The following is a 22,399-nucleotide window of genomic DNA, read 5'->3' on the forward strand; positions in this document are numbered from 1 at the left end:
AGCCTGTTGTACCACTCACTGCCGGCAGATGGCAGATCTTCACCAGAAGTCCTTTTTTTTTTTTTTTGAGACGGAGTTTTTTGCTCTTGTTACCCAGGCTGGAGTGCAATGGCTCGATCTCGGCTCACCGCAACCTCCGCCTCCTGGGTTCAGGCAATTCTCCTGCCTCAGCCTCCTGAGTAGGTGGGATTACAGGCACGTGCCACCATGCCCAGCTAATTTTTTGTATTTTTAGTTGAGACAGGGTTTCACTATGTTGACCGGGATGGTCTCGATCTCTTGACCTCGTGATCCACCCGCCTCGGCCTCCCAAAGTGTTGGGATTACAGGCTTGAGCCACCGCGCCCGGCCCAGAATGAGAACTTCTACAGGATAAAAATATCTCCTAATTCATCTTGAACTCATAAGTATTGAATAATGGCCTGAACTGAGTAGGTAAATCTTTTTGGAATAAATGAATGGATGGATGCATATTTCTCTGAAAACTTGTAAAATCCTGCAACCAGTTCCAAACGTTCTTCTTTGACAATTAATTAAGAAACGTTGAGAACTTCTATGTCCTATCCAGAGATGAATAGGACAGAGATGGAGGTTTAAAACAATGAGGGAATAAAAAATAAGAGGCTTTAGCCAATTCGAACCTTGTATTGAGTGAGCCCCTCCAACTCTAACACTTCCTAGGCTAATGGTGAAGACGGAGCCTCTGGCATTTGGGTACTTCAGTCTGATGGGAGAAACAGGTCCCTATCCTTAGGTGATTGCTGTGTGGCTGGGATTGGCAGGGCCCAGCCTTAGGCAGCTTCCAGACTGATGAAGGAAACATACTTTTCAACACAAAACAGATCTAGTCATGGCTTCCAGACTGATCCCCCGCTCCCCACTCAATGTGCCCGTGTCCTTACAGGCCCATGCAACCAACAGACCACCAACTGCTCCCATTTTCACATAGGAGGACCTTATTTCCCTGCCCACACCCGGAACCCTGAAGCTAAAAAGGAAAACTAAAGTATTCCAATTTTTTCCCAGAGCATATTGTTGGGGCAACTTGGTAAGTCACTGAGGCTAAATTGAAGGGGCAAAAGGGAGGGTCAGGAGCTCAAGCAGCTGTGGCATTTGGACTGGGAGTCAAGGATCCCCAGGGGGTTAGAAGCTTCCAAGGAGGAGGGGTGGAGACCAGGGCGGAAAATCCCTAAACTCTGCTCCCTGTCACAGCTCAGAAGAATATGCATGGAGACTCATTCTCCCCCTGGCCCGATCCTTTATCTAATTAGCAGAGAAGTGTAAAAAGTCAGAAATCCTATCTCTTTGTCTTTTGACATTCTCCAGTCACCTCCGCCCCCTCACTACTCCCTCTCAACTCTTCTGCAACTTGCTCCGACAGTCTCATCAGCCCCTGTAGGCTCAGGGGAAAGGCCCTGCAAGGAGCCTGGGAAAGAAATGTTTTGGGAAGTTCAGTGAAAGAACTTTTAGAAAGAAACAATGGCCTAGGAGGCATACTTCCGCTGTTGGGTGACCAGCTATCCGGTTTGCTCAAGACTCTCCAGGCTTTAACATTGAAAGCCCCAAACTATAGGAGACTTCTTAGTCCTGAGCAAACCAGGATGGTGGAATCCAGGCTCTCTTGGCCCCAAATCACTGTGTAACCCTAAATAAGCTCTCTAGGGGTCTCAGGTGCCTCCTTGTCAAATGGGACTCTCTAGCTCAGACACTCTAAGGTTCCATGAATGGCCTCTGAATTTCCTGAAGCTGGGCACAGCAAGGGTGACGCTGGTATGTCCTTTATTAATTATAGTCCTCAGTGCTTCCCCAGCCTCCTAGAATCTCATCATTCTGGAACATTAGTGGTGGAAAGGGCCTTCAGGATTACCTGGTAATACCTTTCCAGAGGTGCAAATGCCTATTCCTCGTATCTATTTACATGTTCTACTTGACATTATACATAGATACATACCTTATCTCCTGCACCCGAGCCAGTTGCTAATCATTTATCAGCATACCAGGGCTTCAGAGATACTACTATTCAATCTATCTTGTCATAGGCTCATCTGTCCACACTGTCACCTTCTGCTCTAGGCTTCAGCTCTAGATTTCCATTCCTGCATGAGAGAAACCAAAAGTTGGCTTCTCATTACTTAAAAGCTAATGAGGCTGGGAGTGGTGGCTCATGCCTGTAATCCCGGCACTTTAGGAGGCAGGCAGATCATTTGAGAGCAAGAGTTCAAGACCAGCCTGGCCAACACCGTGAAACCCTGTCTCTATTAAAAATACAAAAATTAGCCTGGACACGGTGGCTCAAGCCTGTAATCCCAGCACTTTGGGAGGCTGAGGCGGGTGGATCACAAGGTCAAGAAATCGAGACCATTCTGGTCAACATGGTGAAACCCCGTCTCTACTAAAAATACAAAAAATTAGCTGGGCATGGTGGCGCGTACCTGTAATCCCAGCTACTCAGGAGGCTGAGGCAGGAGAATTGCCTGAAACCAGGAGGCAGAGGTTGCAGTGAGCCGAGATCGCGCCATTGCACTCCAGCCTGGGTAACAAGAGCAAAACTCCGTCTCAGAAAAGCAAAAAACAAAAACAAAAAAATAAAATAAAAATACAAAAATTACCCAGGCATGGTGGTATGCACCTGTAATCCCAGCTACTTGGGAAGCTGAGGCAGGAGAATCGCTTGAACCTGGGAAGCAGAGGTTGCAGTGAGCCGAGATCGTGCCACTGCACTCCAGCTTGGGCGACAGAGACTCCATCTAAAAAAAACTTAAAAAGCTAATGAGACAATAACGTTGGGATTAAGGAAATTGATGCACAAGTGGACTGGAAATGATTTGCAGACTTGATGTGGAATGCTTCTCACTATTCTCTCCAGGAAACCTCTGTCTGCAGTGAAAAATTTAGTCAGTCCCATATAGGGGTCTTACGTAGATATACCCCAAAGGACTCTGAAGAAGGCATTGGTTGTCCTCCAGGTATCCATCTTAAAGGCCCATTTAATGGTCAACTGCAAGATTTAAAAATATCTAAGATAATTCTTGCCAGGCACAGTGGCTCATGTCTGTAATACCAGCACTTTGGGAGGCCGAGTTGGGTGAATCCCTTGAGGCCAGGAGTTGGAGACCAGCCTGGCCAACATGGTGAAACCCCCTCTCTACTAAAAGTACAAAAATTAGCCAAGTGTGGAGGCAGGCACCTGTACTCCCAGCTACTTGGGTGGCTGAGGCATAAGAATCACTAGAATCCAGGAGGCAGAGGTTATGGTGAGCTGAGATTGCAGCACTGAACGCTAGCCTGGGTGACAGAGTGAGACTCCTTCTCAAAAACGAACAAACAAAAGATAATTCGAATGCTCCCAACTGAAGAGATGAGATTTCTGGCCTACAATCACCTCTGGGATTAATAAACTCTGTAAATTTGTTGTTGTTGTTTTGTTTTGAGACAGAGTCTCACTCTGTTACCCAGGCTGGAGCACAGTGGTATAGTCTTGGCTCAATGCAACCTCTGCTTCCAGGGTTCAGGTGATTCTCGTGCCTCAGCCTCATGAGTAGCTGGGATTACAGGTGTGAGCCACTATGCCCAGCTAATTTTTGTATTTTTAGTAGAGACAGGGTTTCATTATGTTGGCCAGGCTGGTCTCAAACTCCTAAATTCAGATGATTTGCCTGCCTCTGCCTCCCAAAGTGCTGGGATTACAGGAGTGAACCCTAGCCCAAGGCTGTAAATTTTAAAGTTAGGATTACAACATGTAAGAGAGTTGGAAGCTGGCATGGTGGTTCACACCTGTAATCCCAGAACTTTGGGAGGCTGAAGCAGGTGGATCACAAGTTCAGGAGATCGAGACCAGTCTGGCCAATATGGTGAAACCCCGTCTACTAAAAATACAAAAATCAGCCAGGTGTGGTGACTGTCTGTAGTTCCTACTATTTGGGAGGCTGAGGCAGTAGAATCACTTGAACCCGGGAGGCAGAGTTTGCAGTGAGCCAAAATTGCACCACTGCACTCCAGCCTGGGCGACAGAGTGAGACTCTGTCTCAAGAAAAAAAGAAAAAGAAAAAACCAGCACTTTGGGAGACCGAGGCAGGAGGATCACAAGGTCGAGAGATCGAGACCATCCTGGTAAACATGGTGAAACCCCGTCTCTACTAAAAATACAAAAAATTAGCTGGGCATGGTGGCGCGTGCCTGTAATCCCAGCTACTCAGGAGGCTGAGGCAGGAGAATTGCCTGAACCCAGGAGGCAGAGGTTGCGGTGAGCCGAGATCACGCCATTGCACTCCAGCCTGGGTAACAAGAGCAAAAAAACCCTGTCTCAAAAAAAAAAAAAAAAAAAAAAAGAGAGAGAGAGAGAGTTGGGAAAGTAATTTTTTAAGAGACAGGGTCTCATTCTGTCACCCAGGCTAGAGTACAGTGGCATGATCATGGCTCACTGTAGCCTCAAACTCCAGGGCTCAGGCGATCCTCCCACCTAAGCCTCTCAAAAGGCTGAGATTATAGGTGTGAGCTCCATGCCCAGCCCAGCTGGGAAAGTCTTCAGTGGGCATTCAGCCTTCAACATTTTCCCCATTCTCTCATTTTATAGATGAGGCCAGCATGGTGGCTCACACCTGTATCCCAGGACTTTGAGAGGCTGAGGCAGGCGGATCATGAGGTCAGATCAAGATCATCCTGGCCATCTGGTCTCTACTAAAACACAAAAAATTAGTCGAGCATGGTGGCAAGCGCATGTAGTCCCAGCTACTCAGAGGCTGAGGCAGGGGAATCGCTTGAACCCAGGAGACGGAGGTTGCAGTGAGCCAAGATCTCGCCATTGTACTCTAGTCTGGTCATGGAGCAAGACTCTGTCTCAAAAAAAAAAAAAGAATCTGAGTTCAGACAGTGATGAATAGTTTGCCCATGATCATACCATAAATTAGCAGCCAAAGCCCAGGGCTCCTGATACCTGGAGCAGAGGCCTCTCTATATAAATTCTCACTTCCATTTAGAGAAACTGTATGATCTTTATAGAATCTGAGCAGAAGCAAGGACAGTTTGCACACAAAAAAAAACTATCTTCAAAATAAAAGAGTATTTTTTGTAGAGTACCAACTAAATGCCAGGTACAGTGGGGGACACAGAAGCATAAGACCCAATCACATACACACAAGAAGTGAATGCCGAGTTATTCCTAAAACTCTTTCAAGGTGGCAGGGGACTTCCTCAGAGCTATCACCAACCCTGTTCTGACCCCACAGTGCGTGCCATGGAAATTAACCCTGCCGTCTTAAGAAGTGAAAGTTAAATTAGATTCTTTTTTTTTTTTTGAGACGGAGTTTCACTCTTGTTACCCAGGCTGGAGTGCAATGGCGCGATCTCGGCTCACCGCAACCTCCGCCTCCTGGGTTCAGGCAATTCTCCTGCCTCAGCCTCCTGAGTAGCTGGGATTACAGGCACGCGCCACCATGCCCAGCTAATTTTTTTTGTATTTTTAGTAGAGACGGGGTTTCACCATGTTGACCAGGATGGTCTCGATCTCTTGACCTCGTGATCCACCCGCCTCGGCCTCCCAAAGTGCTGGGATTACAGGCTTGAGCCAATGCGCCCGGCTTTAAATTAGATTCTTGACTGGGAAAGTAGGAGACAGAGAAAAGATGGCTGAGGCTCAGTTGGCTTTTCTCACGTGACTCAAATCTGGGACACCTATTTTCCCCAAGCAGAGAAGCCCACAAGCAATCAAAGCAGCAGAGCTTGCTGAGGCTGGGAGGCAGAGCTTTAGTCCATTAGGACTTTTTGTCCTCATCCTTCCAGAGAAATGAAACAAAAAACCACATATAAAATAGGAGCACAAATTTCCTCTTAGGTTTTAGCATATCTAAAATTGCTCCAAGTTGCTATAAAAATTTCTAAGGCCGGGCGCGGTGGCTCAAGCCTGTAATCCCAGCACTTTGGGAGGCCGAGGCGGGTGGATCACAAGGTCAAGAGATCAAGACCATGGTCAACATGGTGAAAACCCGTCTCTACCAAAAATACAAAAAATTGGCTGGGCATGGCGGCGCGTGTCTGTAATCCCAGTTACTCAGGAGGCTGAGGCAGGAGAATTGCCTGAACCCAGGAGGCGGAGGTGTGGTGAGCCGAGATCGCGCCATTGCACTCTAGCCTGGGTAACAAGAGCGAAACTCCATATCAAAAAAAAAAGAAAAAAAAAATTTCTAAACACTTCTATTCTCACAATTATCTTATTTCAGAAGGACAACAATCAGTTTGTAGACCGATGCCAATCCTGGCCCATACTTGGAATGAACTGCCCTGAAGACATCTGGGGACTCTTTGGCCCCTAGAAATCCTTTGGTAGAGGGATCTCTGAGCTCCACTTCCTACCCAAACCAGGTCCAGGGTGCTGGGAAGTGATCTGGATGCTGTGATGGTCACAGGATAGAATCCGAACTGTGACTGTCCATCTATACTTTCCTCTGAACTTCCCTTTTTTTCTTCTTCTTATTTATTTATTTATTCTCCTCCTCATCCCTGGCCTCCTCCTCTGAACTTCTCTAGTCTTCCTTCCCCAGCTGTAGGAAAGAGCTTCACCAACAAATAAAGACTTCCACCCCTTTATTCTAGTCCCCAACCATATCCAATGGTACCCACTAGGATCACAGACAGGTTCTTTCATTCATTCATCCAGGCACCTTCCTAAGCACTAAGAACCCAAAGTGAACCTAAAAGACAGATTCCTGGCTGGGTGCGGTGGCTCACGTCTATAATCCCAGCACTCTGGGAGGTCGAGGCAGGTGGATCACCTAAAGTAAGGAGTTTCAGGCCAGCCTGGCCAACATAGTGAAACCTCATCTCTACTAAAAATACAAAATTATCCAGCATGGTGGTTCATGCCTGTAATCCCAGCTACTGGGGAGGCTGAAGTAGGAGAATTGCTTGAACATGGGAGGCAGAGGTTGCAGTGAGCTGAGATCGCACATTTGCACTCCAGCCTGGGCAACAAGAGCAAACTCTGTCTCAAAAAAAATAAATAAAAGACAGATTTCTGCCTAAGAAGCTGATGTCCTAGTAACAAAATGGTATCAGAAAGAAAGGCTTCAGTGGTTTACACCTGTAATCCCAGCATTTTGGGAGGCCAAGATGGGCAGATCACTTGAGCCCAGGAGTTCAAGACCAGGCTGGCCAACATGGCAAAACCCCTTCTCTATTAAAAATACAAAAATTAGCCAGACACAGTGGCCCATGCCTGTAATCCCAGCACTCTGGGAGGCCGAGGCAGGCAGATCACGAGGTCAAGAGATCAAGACCATACTGGCCAACATGTTAAAACCCTGTCTCTACTAAAAATACAAAAATTAGCTGGGTATGGTGGCATGCACCTGTAGTCCCAGCTACTTGGGAGGCTGAGGCAGGAGAATCACTTGAACCTGGGGGCGGAGGTTGCAATGAGCCAAGATTGTGCCACTGCACTCCAGCCTGGAGACAGAGCAAGACTCCATCTCAAAAAAAAAAAAAAAAATTACCCAGGTGTGGTGGCGTGCACCTGTAGACTCAGATACTTGGGAGGCTGAGGCAGGAGAATCCCTTGAACCCAGGAGGCAGAGCTTGCAGTGAACTGAGATCACACCACTGTACTCTAGCCTGGGCAACAGAGTTAAGACTCTGTCTTAAAAAAAAAAAAAGATAAAGAAACGAAAAGAAAGAAAGAAAGGCATCAGTCTTCCCAAATACAGCTCTGGGTGGCCCAAAGGTTGGTTCTCAGATATATCAGAAATCAACTAATTGGAGATCTAACCCTCAGATATAAAAGGATTAGTTTGTGGGCTGGGCACAGTGGCCCATGCCTGTAATCCCAGCACTTTGGGAAGCCAAGGCAGGCAGATCATGAGGTCAAGAGATCAAGAACATCCTGGCCAACATGGTGAAACCCAGTCTCTACTAAAAATACACACACAAAAAAAAAATAGCTGGGCATGGTGGCACACGCCTGAAGCCCCAGCTACTTGGGAGGCTGAGGAAGGAGAATCACTTGAACCTGGGGGCGGAGGTTGCAGTGAGCCAAGATTGTGCCACTGCACTCCAGCCTGGCAACAGAGTGAGAATCCATCTCAAAAAAAAAAAAAAGGATAGATTTGCTAGGAATGAAGGAAATTTACCAGCATTTACTTTGCTAGAATGTGGTGGAAGGGACTGATAGAGAGATGAACTCTGAAGTGTCCCTGCTCCATAGTCCCACAGTTCCATCACCTCACAGCCTGGAAGGGAGTGGGAGGGGTGGTGCACTCACTGATTTGGGTAAATGAGTAGGTGGGGGCCCCAAATGGCATTGCTTTATGACTATTAACAGCTTGGGGAGGAGGCAGGGCAGAGAGTGGAGGCTCACTGACAGATGAGGACACTATAACTCCAAGAATAGGTGACCTGCCTTCAGGGTTAAGGACTCAGCCTGCTGTGGCCTACATGATTCTGAGAAATGGGCCAAAGAAGCAGGAAGAGACAAAATTGACATAAAGAATAAAGAAAGCTCAAGGGTAGAAGAAAAGCTTCAGCCTCTCTCTGTCTGGGAGGGAAGGGCTGGAGGGGCTGGGCAGGGCGGGGCTTTCTTCGAAAACTGAGTCCCTCCTCCCTGATTCCCCCATTGGATCAGTGGCTCCTGCAGCCCTGCCAGTGAGAAACAAATGAGAAGAGCTGCTGATTTTCCCCCTTGGCCATTCAGAATTTTCTCACATAAATACTGAGGAAGACTCTGCCCTCTCCTCATTTCTCTGGACTTGGCCCTGAGCTGGACCTGGTCCACTGGGGTAGGCAGGGTGATGGGGAACCTGTTTGTGCTCTGGGCAGCTGTGGGCATAAGCTGTGCCACATTCAGTGCCTCTGCCTGGTAAGTCCTTTCCCACCCTCATTCCAAGCCCCCACTGCCTCATCCCCATTTGCCTCTGCCTCACTTTTTCTCTTTTCGGTAGGTCAGTGAACAATTTCCTGATAACAGGTCCCAAGGTAGGATGATCTCCGGCTTCCTTTACCCACTGAGGGCCCTAAGGGGACTCTTCTGGAGAAAGAAGGGAGGGGGCAGTGCCAGACAGCCTCACCCAGAGGAACCCATAGTTGATTCTCAATGGAGAGCTGGCCCATCTGAGTCCTGCCTGTTCCCCCCATCCTAGATGGCCCACACCAGGCAGAAGCTCACAGCCCTTTTCCCTTTGCCAGGCTTATCTGACCTACACAACTAGTGTGGCCTTGGGTGCCCAGAGTGGCATCGAGGAGTGCAAGTTCCAGTTTGCCTGGGAACGCTGGAACTGCCCTGAAAATGCTCTCCAGCTCTCCACCCACAACAGGCTGAGAAGTGGTAAGTTTGTGCGGGACTCACCTGTGCAAGGGGCATATCTGTGAATGGAGAGGGGCTTGCAGTATGTGTGTATGTGTGACATGTGTTGCATAGTGAAATGAAAATGCTGCCGGTGACCTGCTGACCTGCCTTTCTTTGCTGTGTGACCTTGAGTAAATTACTTCCCCCTCTCAACCCCAGATTTGTCATTTGGGTCAGTAAGGCTAGTTCTGTGTAGTTCATCAGAAGTATCCTATGGGTTGAATGAGGTGGATATGAGATGTCTCTATTTATGAGATAAATGTAGGAAATTATTATTTTTTTTTTTTTTTGAGACGGAGTCTTGCTCTTATTGCCCAGGCTAGAGTGCAATGGCATGATCTCAGCTCACTGCAACCTCCACCTCCTGAGTTCAAGCGATTCTCCTGCCTCAGCCTCCTGAGTATCTGGGATTACAGCCATACATCACGCCCAGCTAATTTTTGTGTTTGTAGTAGAGAAGGGGTTTCACCATGTTGGCCAGGCTGGTCTTGAACTCCTGACTTCAGGTGATCCACCCATCTCAGCCTCCCAAAGTACTGGGAATTACAGGCATGAGCCACTGTGCCCAGAGGAAATTACTCTATTTTTTTTTTTTTAAGACGGGGTTTCATCATGTTGGCCAGGATGGTCTTGATCTCCTGACCTCGTGATCCGCCCGCCTCGGCCTCCCAAAGTGCTAGGATTACAGGCATGAGTCACCATGCCCGGTGAAATTACTCTATTTTTTAAATGCATGCCTATATTTATGTGTTTGTACACCCTGATCTTGCACTGAGTTGCATGAAATAAAAATGGGGAAAGGGCTTTGTGTTTGCAGCCTCTGAGGAAGTTTCACGTGGCTAACTGCCATAAAATCCCAACAACAGAAAAGCTGAGATGTCACATTGAGCTGGGCCTCAGGTGGGGTGTGTGTGTGTGTATATGTGTGTACCCATGTAGCCACTGTATGCCATAGTTTGCATGTCATTTTGAAGATAATATTCACCTGAGAATAGTTAGGGGAAAGAGTTTCGCTCTTTTTTTTTTTTTTTTTTTTTTGAGACGGAGTTTCGCTCTTGTTGCCCAGGCTGGAGTGCAATGGCGCGATCTCGGCTCACGGCAACCTCCGCCTCCTGGGTTCAGGCAATTCTCCTGCCTCAGCCTCCTGAGTAGCTGGTATTACAGGCACACGCCACCATGCCCAGCTAATTTTTAGTATTTTTAGTAGAGACGGGGTTTCACCATGTTGACCAGGATGGTCTCGATTTCTTGACTTCGTGATCCACCCGCCTCGGCCTCCCAAAGTGCTGGGATTACAGGCTTGAGCCACCGCGCCCGGCTAGTTAGGGGAAAGAGAATAAAGAAGAGGGAGAAAGTGGCCAAGCATGGGCTGGGATCATGCCTATAATCCCAGCTCTTTGGGAGGCTAAGGCAGGAGGACTGCTTGAGTTCAGGAGTTCGAGATCAGCCTGGGCAACAGAGCAAGACCTTGTCTCTACTAAATAAAAGTAAAAAAATTAGCTGGCATAGTAGCACGTGCCTGTAGTCCCAGCAACCTGGAAGGCTGAGGTGAGAGGATTGTTGGAACCCAGGAGTTCAAGGGCACAGTGAGCTATAATCACACCACTACACTCCTGTCTGGGTGACAGAGCAAGACCTTGTCTCAAAAAAACAACAAAAAAAGAAGAGGATAGAAGGAACTATCTCCCTGTGGGGTATAAGATAGAATAGGGTATACAATAGGGAGTATGTAGAAATGAAATGTGACAATTTTATAAAAACTTTAGTAAGATTTAAAAAATACAAATAAAATAAAACAACAAAAAAAAACTTTAGTAAGATAAGAGCTCAGGCCGGGCGCGGTGGCTCAGCCTGTAATCCCAGCACTTTGGGAGGCCGAGGCGGGTGGATCACGAGGTCGAGAGATCGAGACCATCCTGGTCAACATAGTGAAACCCCGTCTCTACTGAAAATACAAAAAATTAGCCGGGCGCGGTGGCTCAAGCCTGTAATCCCAGCACTTTGGGAGGCCGAGGCGGGTGGATCACGAGGTCAAGAGATCAAGACCAGCCTGGTCAACATGGTGAAACCCCGCCTCTACTAAAAATACAAAAAAGTAGCTGGGCATGGTGGCACATGCCTGTAATCCGAGCTACTCAGGAGGCTGAGGCAGGAGAATTGCCTGAACCCAGGAGGCGGAGGTTGCGGTGAGCTGAGATCGCGCCATTGCACTCCAGCCTGGGTAACAAGAGCGAAACTCCATCTCAAAAAAAAAAAAAAAAAAAAAGAAAGAAAATACAAAAAATTAGCTGGGCATGGTGGCGCATGCCTGTAATCCCAGCTACTTAGGAGGCTGAGGCAGGAGAATTGCCTGAACCCAGGAGGCAGAGGTTGCGGTGAGCCGAGATCGCGCCATTGCACTCCAGCCTGGGTAACAAGAGCAAAACTCCGTCTCAAAAAAAAAAAAAAAAAAAAAAAGATAAGAGCTCAGCAAGTGGCAGTCATGATCATTATGATTATTACATGGCCCAAGCTTCCCAGTCAGAAAGCAGAAAAGGTCCTTCCACCTCTCCTAAGCCAGCCTCAGGCCCTGCATCTCACTGCCTAACGACTAGCAGCAGTGGCTAGTGGACAGAGGTCAAGGCTGGACTCGAAGGGAGCAGGGTCCTGATCCCAACGCTGCAACTAGAAAGTGGTCTCGTTCTCATCAATCTTTTTTTTTTTTTTTTTTTTTTTTTTTTGAGATAGGGTTTCACTCTGTCACCCATGCTGGAATGCAGTGGCATGATCTCGCATAACTGCATCCCAGGCTCAACCAATTCTCAAGCCTCAGCCTCCTGAGTAGCTGGGACTATAGGCATGCATCCCCATGCCTGGCTAATTTTTATATTTTTTTGTAGTTATAGAGACGGAGTTTCGCCAGGTTGCCCAGGCTGGTCTTGAATTCCTGGGCTCAAGTGATCTGCCCATCTCAGCTTCCCAAAGTGCTGGGATTATGTTGGTCTCATCATTCAATCTCTGGTTTTTACTTTCCCTATTGATAATATAAGGATGTTCATTCCTGCCTGGATAAAGTAAGGAGGCTGGAAAGATATGCATTGTTCTTTCAAATTTAGAAGTGCATTGGCTAGATGCAGTAGCTCACACCTGTAATTCCAACTTTGAGAGGCTGAGGCAGAAGGATTGCTTGCACCCAGGAGTTCAACTCAAGCCTGGGCAACATAGTGAGACCCTATTTCTTTCTTTTTTTTTTTTGAGATGGAGTTTCACTTTTGTTACCCAGGCTGGAGTGCAATGGCACGATCTCGGCTCACCGCAACCTCCGCCTCCTGAGTTCTGGCAATTCTTCTGCCTCAGCCTCCCGAGTAGCTGGGATTACAGGCACGCACCACCATGCCCAGCTAATTTTTTGTATTTTCAGTAGAGATGGGGTTTCACCATGTTGACCAGGATGGTTTTGATCTCTTGACCTCGTGATCCACCCACCTCGGCCTCCCAAAGTGCTGGGATTACAGGCTTGAGCCACCGTGCCCGGCCTAGTGAGACCCTATTTCTAATAAAATAATAATAGGCCAGGTGTGGTGGCTTATGCCGGTAATCCCAGCAGTTTGGGAGGCCAAAGTGAGTAGATCACTTGAGCCCAACGAGTTCTAGACCACTCTGACCAACATGGTGAAACCCCATCTCTACCAAAAAATAAAAAATAAGGCCGGGTGCGGTGGCTCACGCCTGTAATCCCAGCACTTTGGGAGGCCAAGGCGGGTGGATCATGAGGTCAAGAGATCGAGACCATCCTGGTCAACATGGTGAAACCCGGTCTCTACTAAAAATACAGAAAATTAGCTGGGCATGGTTGAGTGTGCCTGTAATCCCAGCTACTCGGGAGGCTGAGGCAGGAGAATTGCCTGAACCCAGGAATTGGAGGTTGCGGTGAGCCGAGATCACGCCATTGCACTCCAGCCTGGGTAACAAGAGTGAAACTCCGTCTCAAAAAAATAAATAAATAAGCCGGGCGCGGTGGCTCAAGCCTGTAATCCCAGCACTTTGGGAGGCCGAGGCAGGTGGATCACGAGGTCGAGAGATCGAGACCATCCTGGTCAACATGGTGAAACCCCGTCTCTACTAAAAATACAAAAAACTAGCTGGGCATGGTGGCGCGTGCCTGTAATCCCAGCTACTTAGGAGGCTGAGGCAGGAGAATTGCCTGAGACCAGGAGGCGGAGGTTGCGGTGAGCCGAGATCGCGCCATTGCACTCCAGCCTGGGTAACAAGAGCGAAACTCCGTCTCAAAAAAAAAAAAAAGAAAATAATAATAATAAATAAATAAATAAATAAATAAAAATTTTAAAAAATTTAAAAAAATTAGCCAGGTGTGGTAGCATGTACCTATAGTCCCAGCTACTCGGGAAACTGAGGCAGGAGAACCTTTGAACCTAGGAGGTGGAAGTTGCAGTGAGCCGAGATCACACCATTGCACTCCAGCCTGGGTAACAGACTGAGACTCTGTCTCAAAAAACAAAAACAAAAAACAGGCCAGGCATGGTGACTCATGCCTATAATCCCAGCACTTTGGGTGGCTGAGGCGGTCGGATCACAAGGTCAAGAGATTGAGACCATCCTGGCCAAAATGGTGAAACTCATTTCTACTAAAAATACAAAAATTAATTTAAAAAAACAAAAACAAAAATTAGCTGGGCGTGGTGGCAGGTGCCTGTAGTCCCAGCTACTTGAGAGGCTAAGGCAGGAGAATTTCTTGCACCTGGGAGGCAGAGGTTGCAGTGGGCTGAGATCACATGACTATACCTGGTGACAGAGTGAGACTCCATCTCAAAAAAAAAAAAAAAAAAAAAAAAGAAAGAAAGAAAAAAAGAAAGAAAAGCATCCTCTTAAACCCAAAAGAAGTGGCGGATAAGGGAGAGAAACAACATTATTTTTCCAAAGCCTCTGCTTTGGGTCATCAGGGTCCAAGTTTCCAGTCAATCCCTTATCTCTCTCCAAAGCCACCAGAGAGACTTCCTTCATACATGCTATCAGCTCTGCTGGAGTCATGTACACCATCACCAAGAACTGTAGCATGGGTGACTTCGAAAACTGTGGCTGTGATGAGTCAAGAAATGGAAAAACAGGTAAGCTGGGCTTTCTAATGGTGATGGGAAGAGATGAGGGGCTACAGAGCTGAGCGCAGGCTAAAGTCTTTCAGCAAAACGTTAAAGGATACAGCTCCCTTAAACCTCAAGACTCCAGCAAGGAGTCTAACCTCAAGACTCAAAGACTAGGATTTCCTAGTCTTACACTCTCAGAGTTGAGCCTGGGTCCATGAGTCCAGATATTAGCAAGTTGCTCTAAAAGCAACAAGGCAATTAGAAATGAGAGTTAAAGCTAGCCCTGGTATTTCAAGCTTGGAATGGCTCATCCATAATCCAGAGCCACTCAACAATTTGCAGACAACCTAAGACACTTCCTCAGATTTATCACTAATGAGGGAGGCTTTTACAAGATGATTGTAGAATAATGATGCAGAATTCTAGAATGTTTGAGCTGCAGTGAACCTTTGAGAGCATCTAAGTCAGCCCCAGTGTGCCTACTTTTACAGTGGGTATAGAAGACTAATTGCTTATGGCTGGGACGTGTCTAAAGGCTGGGCAGTTGACTTTGGCAACAGGACTCCTCCCACCCACCCTAAGCACCTCCATTTCCCTGTCTTTTTTTTTTTTTTTTTTTTTTTTTTTGAGACGGAGTTTCGCTCTTGTTACCCAGGCTGGAGTGCAATGGCACAATCTCGGCTCACCGCAACCTCCGCCTCCTGGTCTCAGGCAATTCTCCTGCCTCAGCCTCCTAAGTAGCTGGGATTACAGGCACGCGCCACCATGCCCAGCTATTTTTTTTGTATTTTTAGTAGAGACGGGGTTTCACCATGTTGACCAGGATGGTCTCGATCTTTCGACCTCGTGATCCACCCGCCTCGGCCTCCCAAAGTGCTGGGATTACAGGCTTGAGCCACCGCGCCCAGCTCCCTGTCTTACCTTCAGCCACAGCTTTACACTCCTAGGGTTCTTGGGGATGGTTTGGCGGGTGACTGTGACTTAGCAGGGAGCTACATGGAGAACTTACTCTTTCTTTATATCTAGGAGGCCATGGCTGGATCTGGGGAGGCTGCAGTGACAATGTGGAATTTGGGGAAAGGATCTCTAAACTCTTTGTGGACAGTTTGGAGAAGGCGAAGGATGCCAGAGCCCTGATGAATCTTCACAACAACAGGGCCGGCAGACTGGTGTGTATAGGAGTTGTGGCCGGTATTGGCAACAGCTTCACATCTGTGCAGCCCTTCACAATTTACCAAGAGCCGTCTTATACATTCTTTCCCCATACCACCCAGCAGGACTAAGATGACTACCTTCATTCTCTGGATGCCAAAGCCAGTGAAGTCTGAGCCAACTGGCTTGTCCAAGGCAACTAACAAGTGTCAGAGACAGGCAGTGAACTTAGCTCTTTCCGCCAAGTCCTCTTGTCATTATCTGCTGGCTCTGCCCCTCTATGGGCGGGCATCTGAAAACACACAATCAAGGCCTTGCTTCTATGACTCACATTTTTTATCACTTCAACTGCATGTTCTAGTAAATTAACAGGGCCTTGTTGCCCAGCCTTGTGTCCTAAAGTCTGTCTGGGTTCTGGGGAATTGGGATTAATCTAGGCTTCTCTGGAGTGTCTAACTCTCCCCCAAGACTTCTAGTGGGGTGGCAATCTCTGTAGTATTCTGAATACAAATCTGGAAACAAGTTGGATTTCGAGCCAAGAGCATAGAAATTTCCCTGTCAACTTGTACCTAGACGTCCTGGTTGCCCAGGGAAAGGGGGAAAGGGGGAAAGAGTTTTTTTGGGTTTGGGTTTTTTTTTTTTTTTTTTTGAGACAGGGCCTTTCTCTGTCACCAGGCTGAAGTGCAGTCGTGCCATCTCAGCTCACTGCAACCTCCACCTCCCAAGCTTAAGCCATCCTTCCACCTCAGCCTCCTGAAAACCTTGGACTACAGGCGCTTGCCACTATGCCCGGCTAGTTTTTGTGGCTTTTGTAGAGATGGGGTTTTCTCATGTTGCCCAGGCTGGTCTCAATCTCCTGGACTCAAGCAATTCTCTTGCCTTAGCCTCCCAGTGTCTTGGGATTACAAGCATGAGCCACTGCATCCAGCCAGGAAGAGGTTTTTGTTTCTTTTTTTTAAATTGCATTTTAGGTTTTGCAGTACATTTGAAGAACATGCAAGATAGTTGCATAGGTACACACATGGCAGTGTGATTTGCTGCCTTCCTCCCCTTTACCTATATCTGGCATTTCTCCCCATGCTATCTCTCCCCAACTCCCCACCCACCTTTTTTTTTTTTTTTTTTTTTTTTTTGAGACAGAGTCTCACTCTGTCACCCAGGCTGGAGTGCTGTGATGCGATCTTGGCTCACTGCAACCTCTGCCTCCTGGGTTCAAGCAATTCTCTTGCCTCCGCCTCCTGAGTAGCTGGGACTACAGGTACATACCACCATGCCCGGCTAATTTTTTGTATTTTGGTAGAGACGGGATTTCATCATGTTGCTCAGGCTGGTCTCAAACTCCTGAGCTCAGGCAATCTACCTGCCTCAGCTTCCCAACATGCTGAATTACAGGCGTGAGCCACTGCGCCCAGCCAGGAAGAGGTTTTTTAAGCAAGTACAGCCATGGGAAATTCATTGCCTTGTGGGTATAAGTGTTCAAACTCAAGACCTCCCCTCTCAGTAAGAACCCAGAAGACAAATTCAATATTTGTCCTGCAAATAGTCTCACCCCCAGCCTCAAGACAATAACTGTGGCAATTATCACAGTTTCCTTTGTAATTTACAGAGTATTTCCTTGATCATTATTATATTCAATTTTTTTTTTTTTTGAGACAGAGTCTTGTACTGTCGCCTGGGCTAGACTGCAGTGGTGCAATCTTGGCTCACTGCAACCTCCGCCTCCTGAGTTCAAGTGATTCTCCTGCCTCAGCCTCCTGAGTAGCTGTGATTACAGGCACCCCACCCACCCACCACACACAGCTAATTTTTTGTATTTTTAGTAGAGACCGGGTTTTGCTATGTTGGCCAGGCTGGTCTCGAACTCCTGACCTCATGATCCACCCGCCTCAGCCTCCCAAAGTGCTCCAGCTTGGCAGATAGAGAAAAGCTCTCTAAAAAATAAAAAAAAAAGAGGCCGGGCGCGGTGGCTCAAGCCTGTAATCCCAGCACTTTGGGATCACGAGGTAGAGAGATCGAGACCATCCTGGTCAACATGGTGAAACCCCGTCTCTACTAAAAATACAAAAAACTAGCTGGGTGTGGTGGCGCGTGCCTGTAATCCCAGCTACTTAGGAGGCTGAGGCAGGAGAATTGCCTGAGCCCAGGAGGCGGAGGTTGCGGTGAGCCGAGATCGCGCCATTGCACTCCAGCCTGGGTAACAAGAGCGAAACTCCGTCTCAAAAAAAATAAAATAAAAATAAAATAAAATAAAGTAAAATAAAGAGAAAAGCTCTACAAATGATAGAGTTAGGCCTGGGACAGAGGCTTCTGGGCTCTGGTAACCTTCTCAGCTCTTGCCTGGCTCTCCATCAGAATCACCCATGGAAGCTTTAAAATCACCAGTCCCAGGTCCTTAACCCCCTGAATAACCTCATTGAGAAGATCTGAGGTAGGGCCCAGGAATAACTATTTTTCATGAGCTTCCCCAATAATCCTGTGTTCCTTTAAAGTTAAGAAACACAGCTCTAACATATTCTTTTTAATCACTGACCTTTGGTCTTCCCTGCTCAGAGCCATTCTCTTCTTTATGTTCTCTCTGTGAAGGCAGTGAAAGCCGCCTTGAAAAGGACCTGCAAATGCCATGGCATCTCCGGGAGCTGCAGCATACAGACTTGCTGGCTGCAGCTAGCTGACTTCCGGGAGATGGGAGACTACCTGAAGGCTAAATATGACCGGGCACTGAAAATTGAAATGGATAAGCGGCAACTGAGATCTGGGAACAGCGCCGAGAGCCACTGGGCACCCTCTGAGGCCTTCCTTCCTAGTGCAGAGACGGAACTGATCTTTTTAGAGGAATCACCAGATTACTGTACCCACAATTCCAGCCTGGGCATCTATGGCACAGAGGGTCGCGAGTGCCTACAGAACAGCCACAACACATCCAGGTGGGAGCGATGTAGCTGTGGGAGCCTGTGCACTGAGTGTGGACTGCAGGTGGAAGAGAGGAGAACTGAAGTCACAAGCAGCTGTAACTGCAAATTCCAGTGGTGCTGTACGGTCAAGTGTGACCAGTGTAGGGATGTGGTGAAGAAGTATTACTGCACACGCTCCCCAGGTAAGGGCAGTGCCTGATAATAACCCACACACGTTCACTTGGTTGTGTCAGTGGAAGGGGACATAGCTTCTCTCTCAGACAGAACAGATTGGAAAGCAACTGGAAAATCACAGTGTTGGTCTGTAGTCCTCATGGTATTTGCTATCGGTGGTGAAATGTAGGCCCAGGATTCCACAGCAAATGCCTGGCAGGGCTGAAATGGGAACCTGGGCCTTCTGACTTTGGCAGACCCCATTTCATCTTTCCTGCAAGCTACTTTCCCGTCTTTGCACCTGTACTTAATGCAGCTTGCTACAGGGAAAGTTTGGTTTGGGGTCCCTATCTAGAGGGACCTTCAGAGTATTTGTTCCTTTAAATTTTAGACCATGTCCAACCCGGCATGCTGCTGGGAATCAGGAGAATAAAAGCAAAAGATGAGAGTTCTGTTCAGACTCCTGAAGGAGTAGCCTGTGGCTAGCTCCAGACCAGCTACAAACAAATCCATGCTGATAAATGAGGTAAAGACTACGTCTCTGCCTACTGGGAAGTTTTTAGAGTGTTAGATTTTTTCCCCCCATGTATGCCCTTTTGAAAAGTTCTTCCTCCAACCTGAACAACATAGGAAGACACCATCTCTACACAAAATTAAAAAATGGTCCTGGCATGGTGGCACTTGCCTGTAGTCCTAGATACTTGGGAGGCTGAGATGGGAGGATCACTTGAGCCCAGGAGATCGAGACTACAGCAAAGTGTGATTGCATCATTACACTTCAGCCTGGGCAGCAGAATTGATACCCTGTCTCAAAAAAAAAAAAGAAAGGTAAAAGAAAATAATTTCTTCCCACTTAAGCCTGGGGAAACCAGCACCCAGTATAACCTGAGAGTTTTTGCAGCTCATAAACCATCTCTGGAGCTATGGAAAGGGACTCGTGGCAGTAAGCAGACAGGAGACTATGACTTACCCAGACAAAGTCCCATAACAGTGATGTTCCCTAGAGAGCTGGGGACTCCTTGGTTATTTTCCCAGATTGAGAACTCAGCTTTATTTTGCAATAAATGCTTCTAGGACATATCCAGCTGGGACTTCTATTGCTCCCTTTGGAAACCTTAAGATCAGAAAGCGAATAAGAAACCCTGCTTCTCTCCCAATAATCAACCAGGATAAAGGGGAAACTAGAAATATCCAACTCCCTTGATTTGGCAGATAATAAAAAATTGAGACCCAGACACTGGTCAACAGGAAAACAATACAGACTTCCAGAGTTAGAAAATGTTATTTTAATGGGGAGTAAAGAAGCCCTTTGAACTTGAGCCATATTCAAACTGTGTTTGCTCTCTTAACTTGGGCATCCTGGGGTGTCTGCACACCAAGGGCAAGAGACAAGGGGAGTTGTGGATTCTACCTACGTGCATTTGCACTTCTACATCTTCCAGTGGCAATCTTTGGAGGAGGGGTAGTTTCCCATAAAGAGAGCCCCGGGAGCTTACCCACTGGTTTCCCAAATCTGAGTATCTCAGCCTTGGGAATCTCCGCTGTCTGCACAGACCTTACACCATGCTGGGAGGAGATATTTTGAATATGTTGAGTAAAAAGTAAAAATGATCACCAAGAATGGGAAAACATCCCTAGCTTATTGTTTTAAATTAGAAAACAATTTAAGTTTTCAAAGTATGATGAACAAGTAAATCATGAACTTAAAGTAGACTATTAACCACTAAAATATTCTTGAGAAATACTTAGTAGCATGGAAAACATGCATGATAGAAGGGAACAACGCCGATTACAAAATGGCATGTTCAGAATGAATCCAATTTTGTTGTCAAAAATGTGCAAACATTTGCCATTATGTGATACCAAAACAGAACGATTTGTTTTCCTTTTGTGTTTTTCTATATTTTTACATTTGCCTAACAATAAACATTTTTTGTCATCAGAAAGAATTCATGTGTTATTTGTTCTAATGCCAAAGAGGAATAACCTACTTTGTTTTTTAGTGAAAAGGAAGGTGAAATGTTCATTAAGGAAGTTGGCATCTCAAGAGAAACATTTAAAACTACCACAGATGTCAGAGAACAGATATAAGGACAAATACACAAAAGTGAAGCGTATGTCAAGGAAATGACAGATTTCCTCTCTGTCCCTCCTTCAATGGAAAGTTAAAAAACAGGCTCCAGGCCGGGCGCGGTGGCTCAAGCCTGTAATCCCAGCACTTTGGGAGGCCGAGGCGGGTGGATCACGAGGTCGAGAGATCGAGACCATCCTGGTCAACATGGTGAAACCCCGTCTCTACTAAAAATACAGAAAACTAGCTGGGCGTGGTGGCGCGTGCCTGTAATCCCAGCTACTCAGGAGGCTGAGGCAGGAGAATTGCCTGAACCCAGGAGGCGGAGGTTGCGGTGAGCCGAGATCGCGCCATTGCACTCCAGCCTGGGTAACAAGAGCGAAACTCCGTCTCAAAAAAAAAAAAAAAAACAGGCTCCAGTAGAGACAGAAAAAGAAAATGTGTGTGGTATGTGCCTGCTTGGTGGTCGTGGAAGGGGGAATGGAAATAGGCAACCAAAAGAAGATTATTTCCCTGGGGTTCAGAAAAAGCAAAAATAAAATTATCTAGCACAGAGGTGAAACCATCCATAAATACAGATGTCAAAGCACCCATCCTGAAGCCTGAGTTGTGACACTGTGCTAGAAAAGAACACACTAGACTTCCTCCCTGCATTCCTAACTGACTCTCCATCCAAATAACCCAGGCACCTGATACTTTCACTTTTTCCCCAGGACCTTACTGATGTATCCCAATAATTTTAGGAGGGATTTTCAGAAGCAAAACCATCCTTGCTGCCCTGTTCGAAAGGTCATTCCAGGAGAACAAGATTTGTGTTTACTGTAGGATTATATCAGAGGTTTTCACCAAGAAATCTCAGGGCAATGGGAATCCCCTGAAGTTTGTCTGCTTCCCCAGAAAACTCAGTCTCCTGGTCTTGTCTCCTTCCAAGCCTCTCCCACCCTCATCCATCTTACCTTCAGAGCAATCAATCACACCAACCAATCTTCCCACATGGACCCTGAGCCAGAAACTACAGGAATTTGGATTTTTCTACATCCATCACCTTCTTGTCAAGGATTCATTCCAAGGCAACACAGCCTCATTCAGATTCATTAGTTACAACCCTACACTCCTTCCCTTTTGGTTCATCCTTAACAAGCTGGCTATCATTAAGGTGACAGAACAGTAAAACGCCCAGGTTCCATAGATTCAGAGCCCAAAACAGGCAGATTGGCCACAATCTAATGATGGATCTTGCAAATCTGCTGAAAAAGTGATCAACTCAGTGAGGGAAACCTGTTCATGAGCCTATTCCCCTAGCTCAGTAAATTCAAGCACAACATCACTTCACCTGGACAGTGGAATTCTGTAGTTGCTCAGTCTAGATTAAAAGGAAAATATGCCTTTGGGAGGCCAAGGCAGGAGAATCACTTAAGAAGGCCAGGAAGTGGCTGGGTGCAGTGGCTCACACCTGTAATCCTAGCACTTTGGGAGGCTGAGGTGGGTGGATCACCTGAGGTTACAAGTTCAAGACCAGCCTGGCCATCATGGTGAAACCCCATCTTATTAAAAAAAAAAAAAAAAAAAAAAAAAAAAGAAGGCCAGGAAGTTTGAGACCAGCCTGGGTAACATGGTGAGACCTCAACTCAACAACAACAACAACAAAGGGCCGGGCGCGGTGGCTCACGCCTGTAATCCCAGCACTTTGGGAGGCCGA

At 46.9% G+C, this 22,399-nt stretch overlaps 1 protein-coding gene across 1 annotated transcript; it reads left to right on the top strand.

Annotated features, from left to right (window-relative positions):
* Nucleotides 1–8,777: 8,777 nt before the first annotated feature.
* On the top strand, nt 8,778–19,155 carry WNT8A (Wnt family member 8A). The gene is made up of 6 exons (XM_039470541.2): nt 8,778–8,845; nt 8,928–8,961; nt 9,172–9,310; nt 14,311–14,436; nt 15,439–15,581; nt 18,148–19,155. The coding sequence occupies exons 1-6, from the start codon at nt 8,778–8,780 to the stop codon at nt 18,673–18,675; spliced, it is 1,038 nt and encodes a 345-aa protein (XP_039326475.1). The 3' UTR covers nt 18,676–19,155.
* Nucleotides 19,156–22,399: the final 3,244 nt, after the last annotated feature.

This window comes from Saimiri boliviensis, chromosome 1 (assembly GCF_048565385.1).
Source record: "Saimiri boliviensis isolate mSaiBol1 chromosome 1, mSaiBol1.pri, whole genome shotgun sequence".
Classification (NCBI taxonomy): domain Eukaryota; kingdom Metazoa; phylum Chordata; class Mammalia; order Primates; family Cebidae; genus Saimiri; species Saimiri boliviensis.

Coding starts and splice junctions, on each gene's coding strand:
- WNT8A (XM_039470541.2), top strand. CDS start 8,778: ATGGGGAACCTGTTTGTGCTCTGGGCAGCTGTGGGCATAAGCTGTGCC. Junction 9,311..14,310: donor CCACAACAGGCTGAGAAGTG/GTAAGTTTGTGC, acceptor CTCTCTCCAAAG/CCACCAGAGAGACTTCCTTC. Junction 15,582..18,147: donor ACAACAGGGCCGGCAGACTG/GTGTGTATAGGA, acceptor CTCTCTGTGAAG/GCAGTGAAAGCCGCCTTGAA.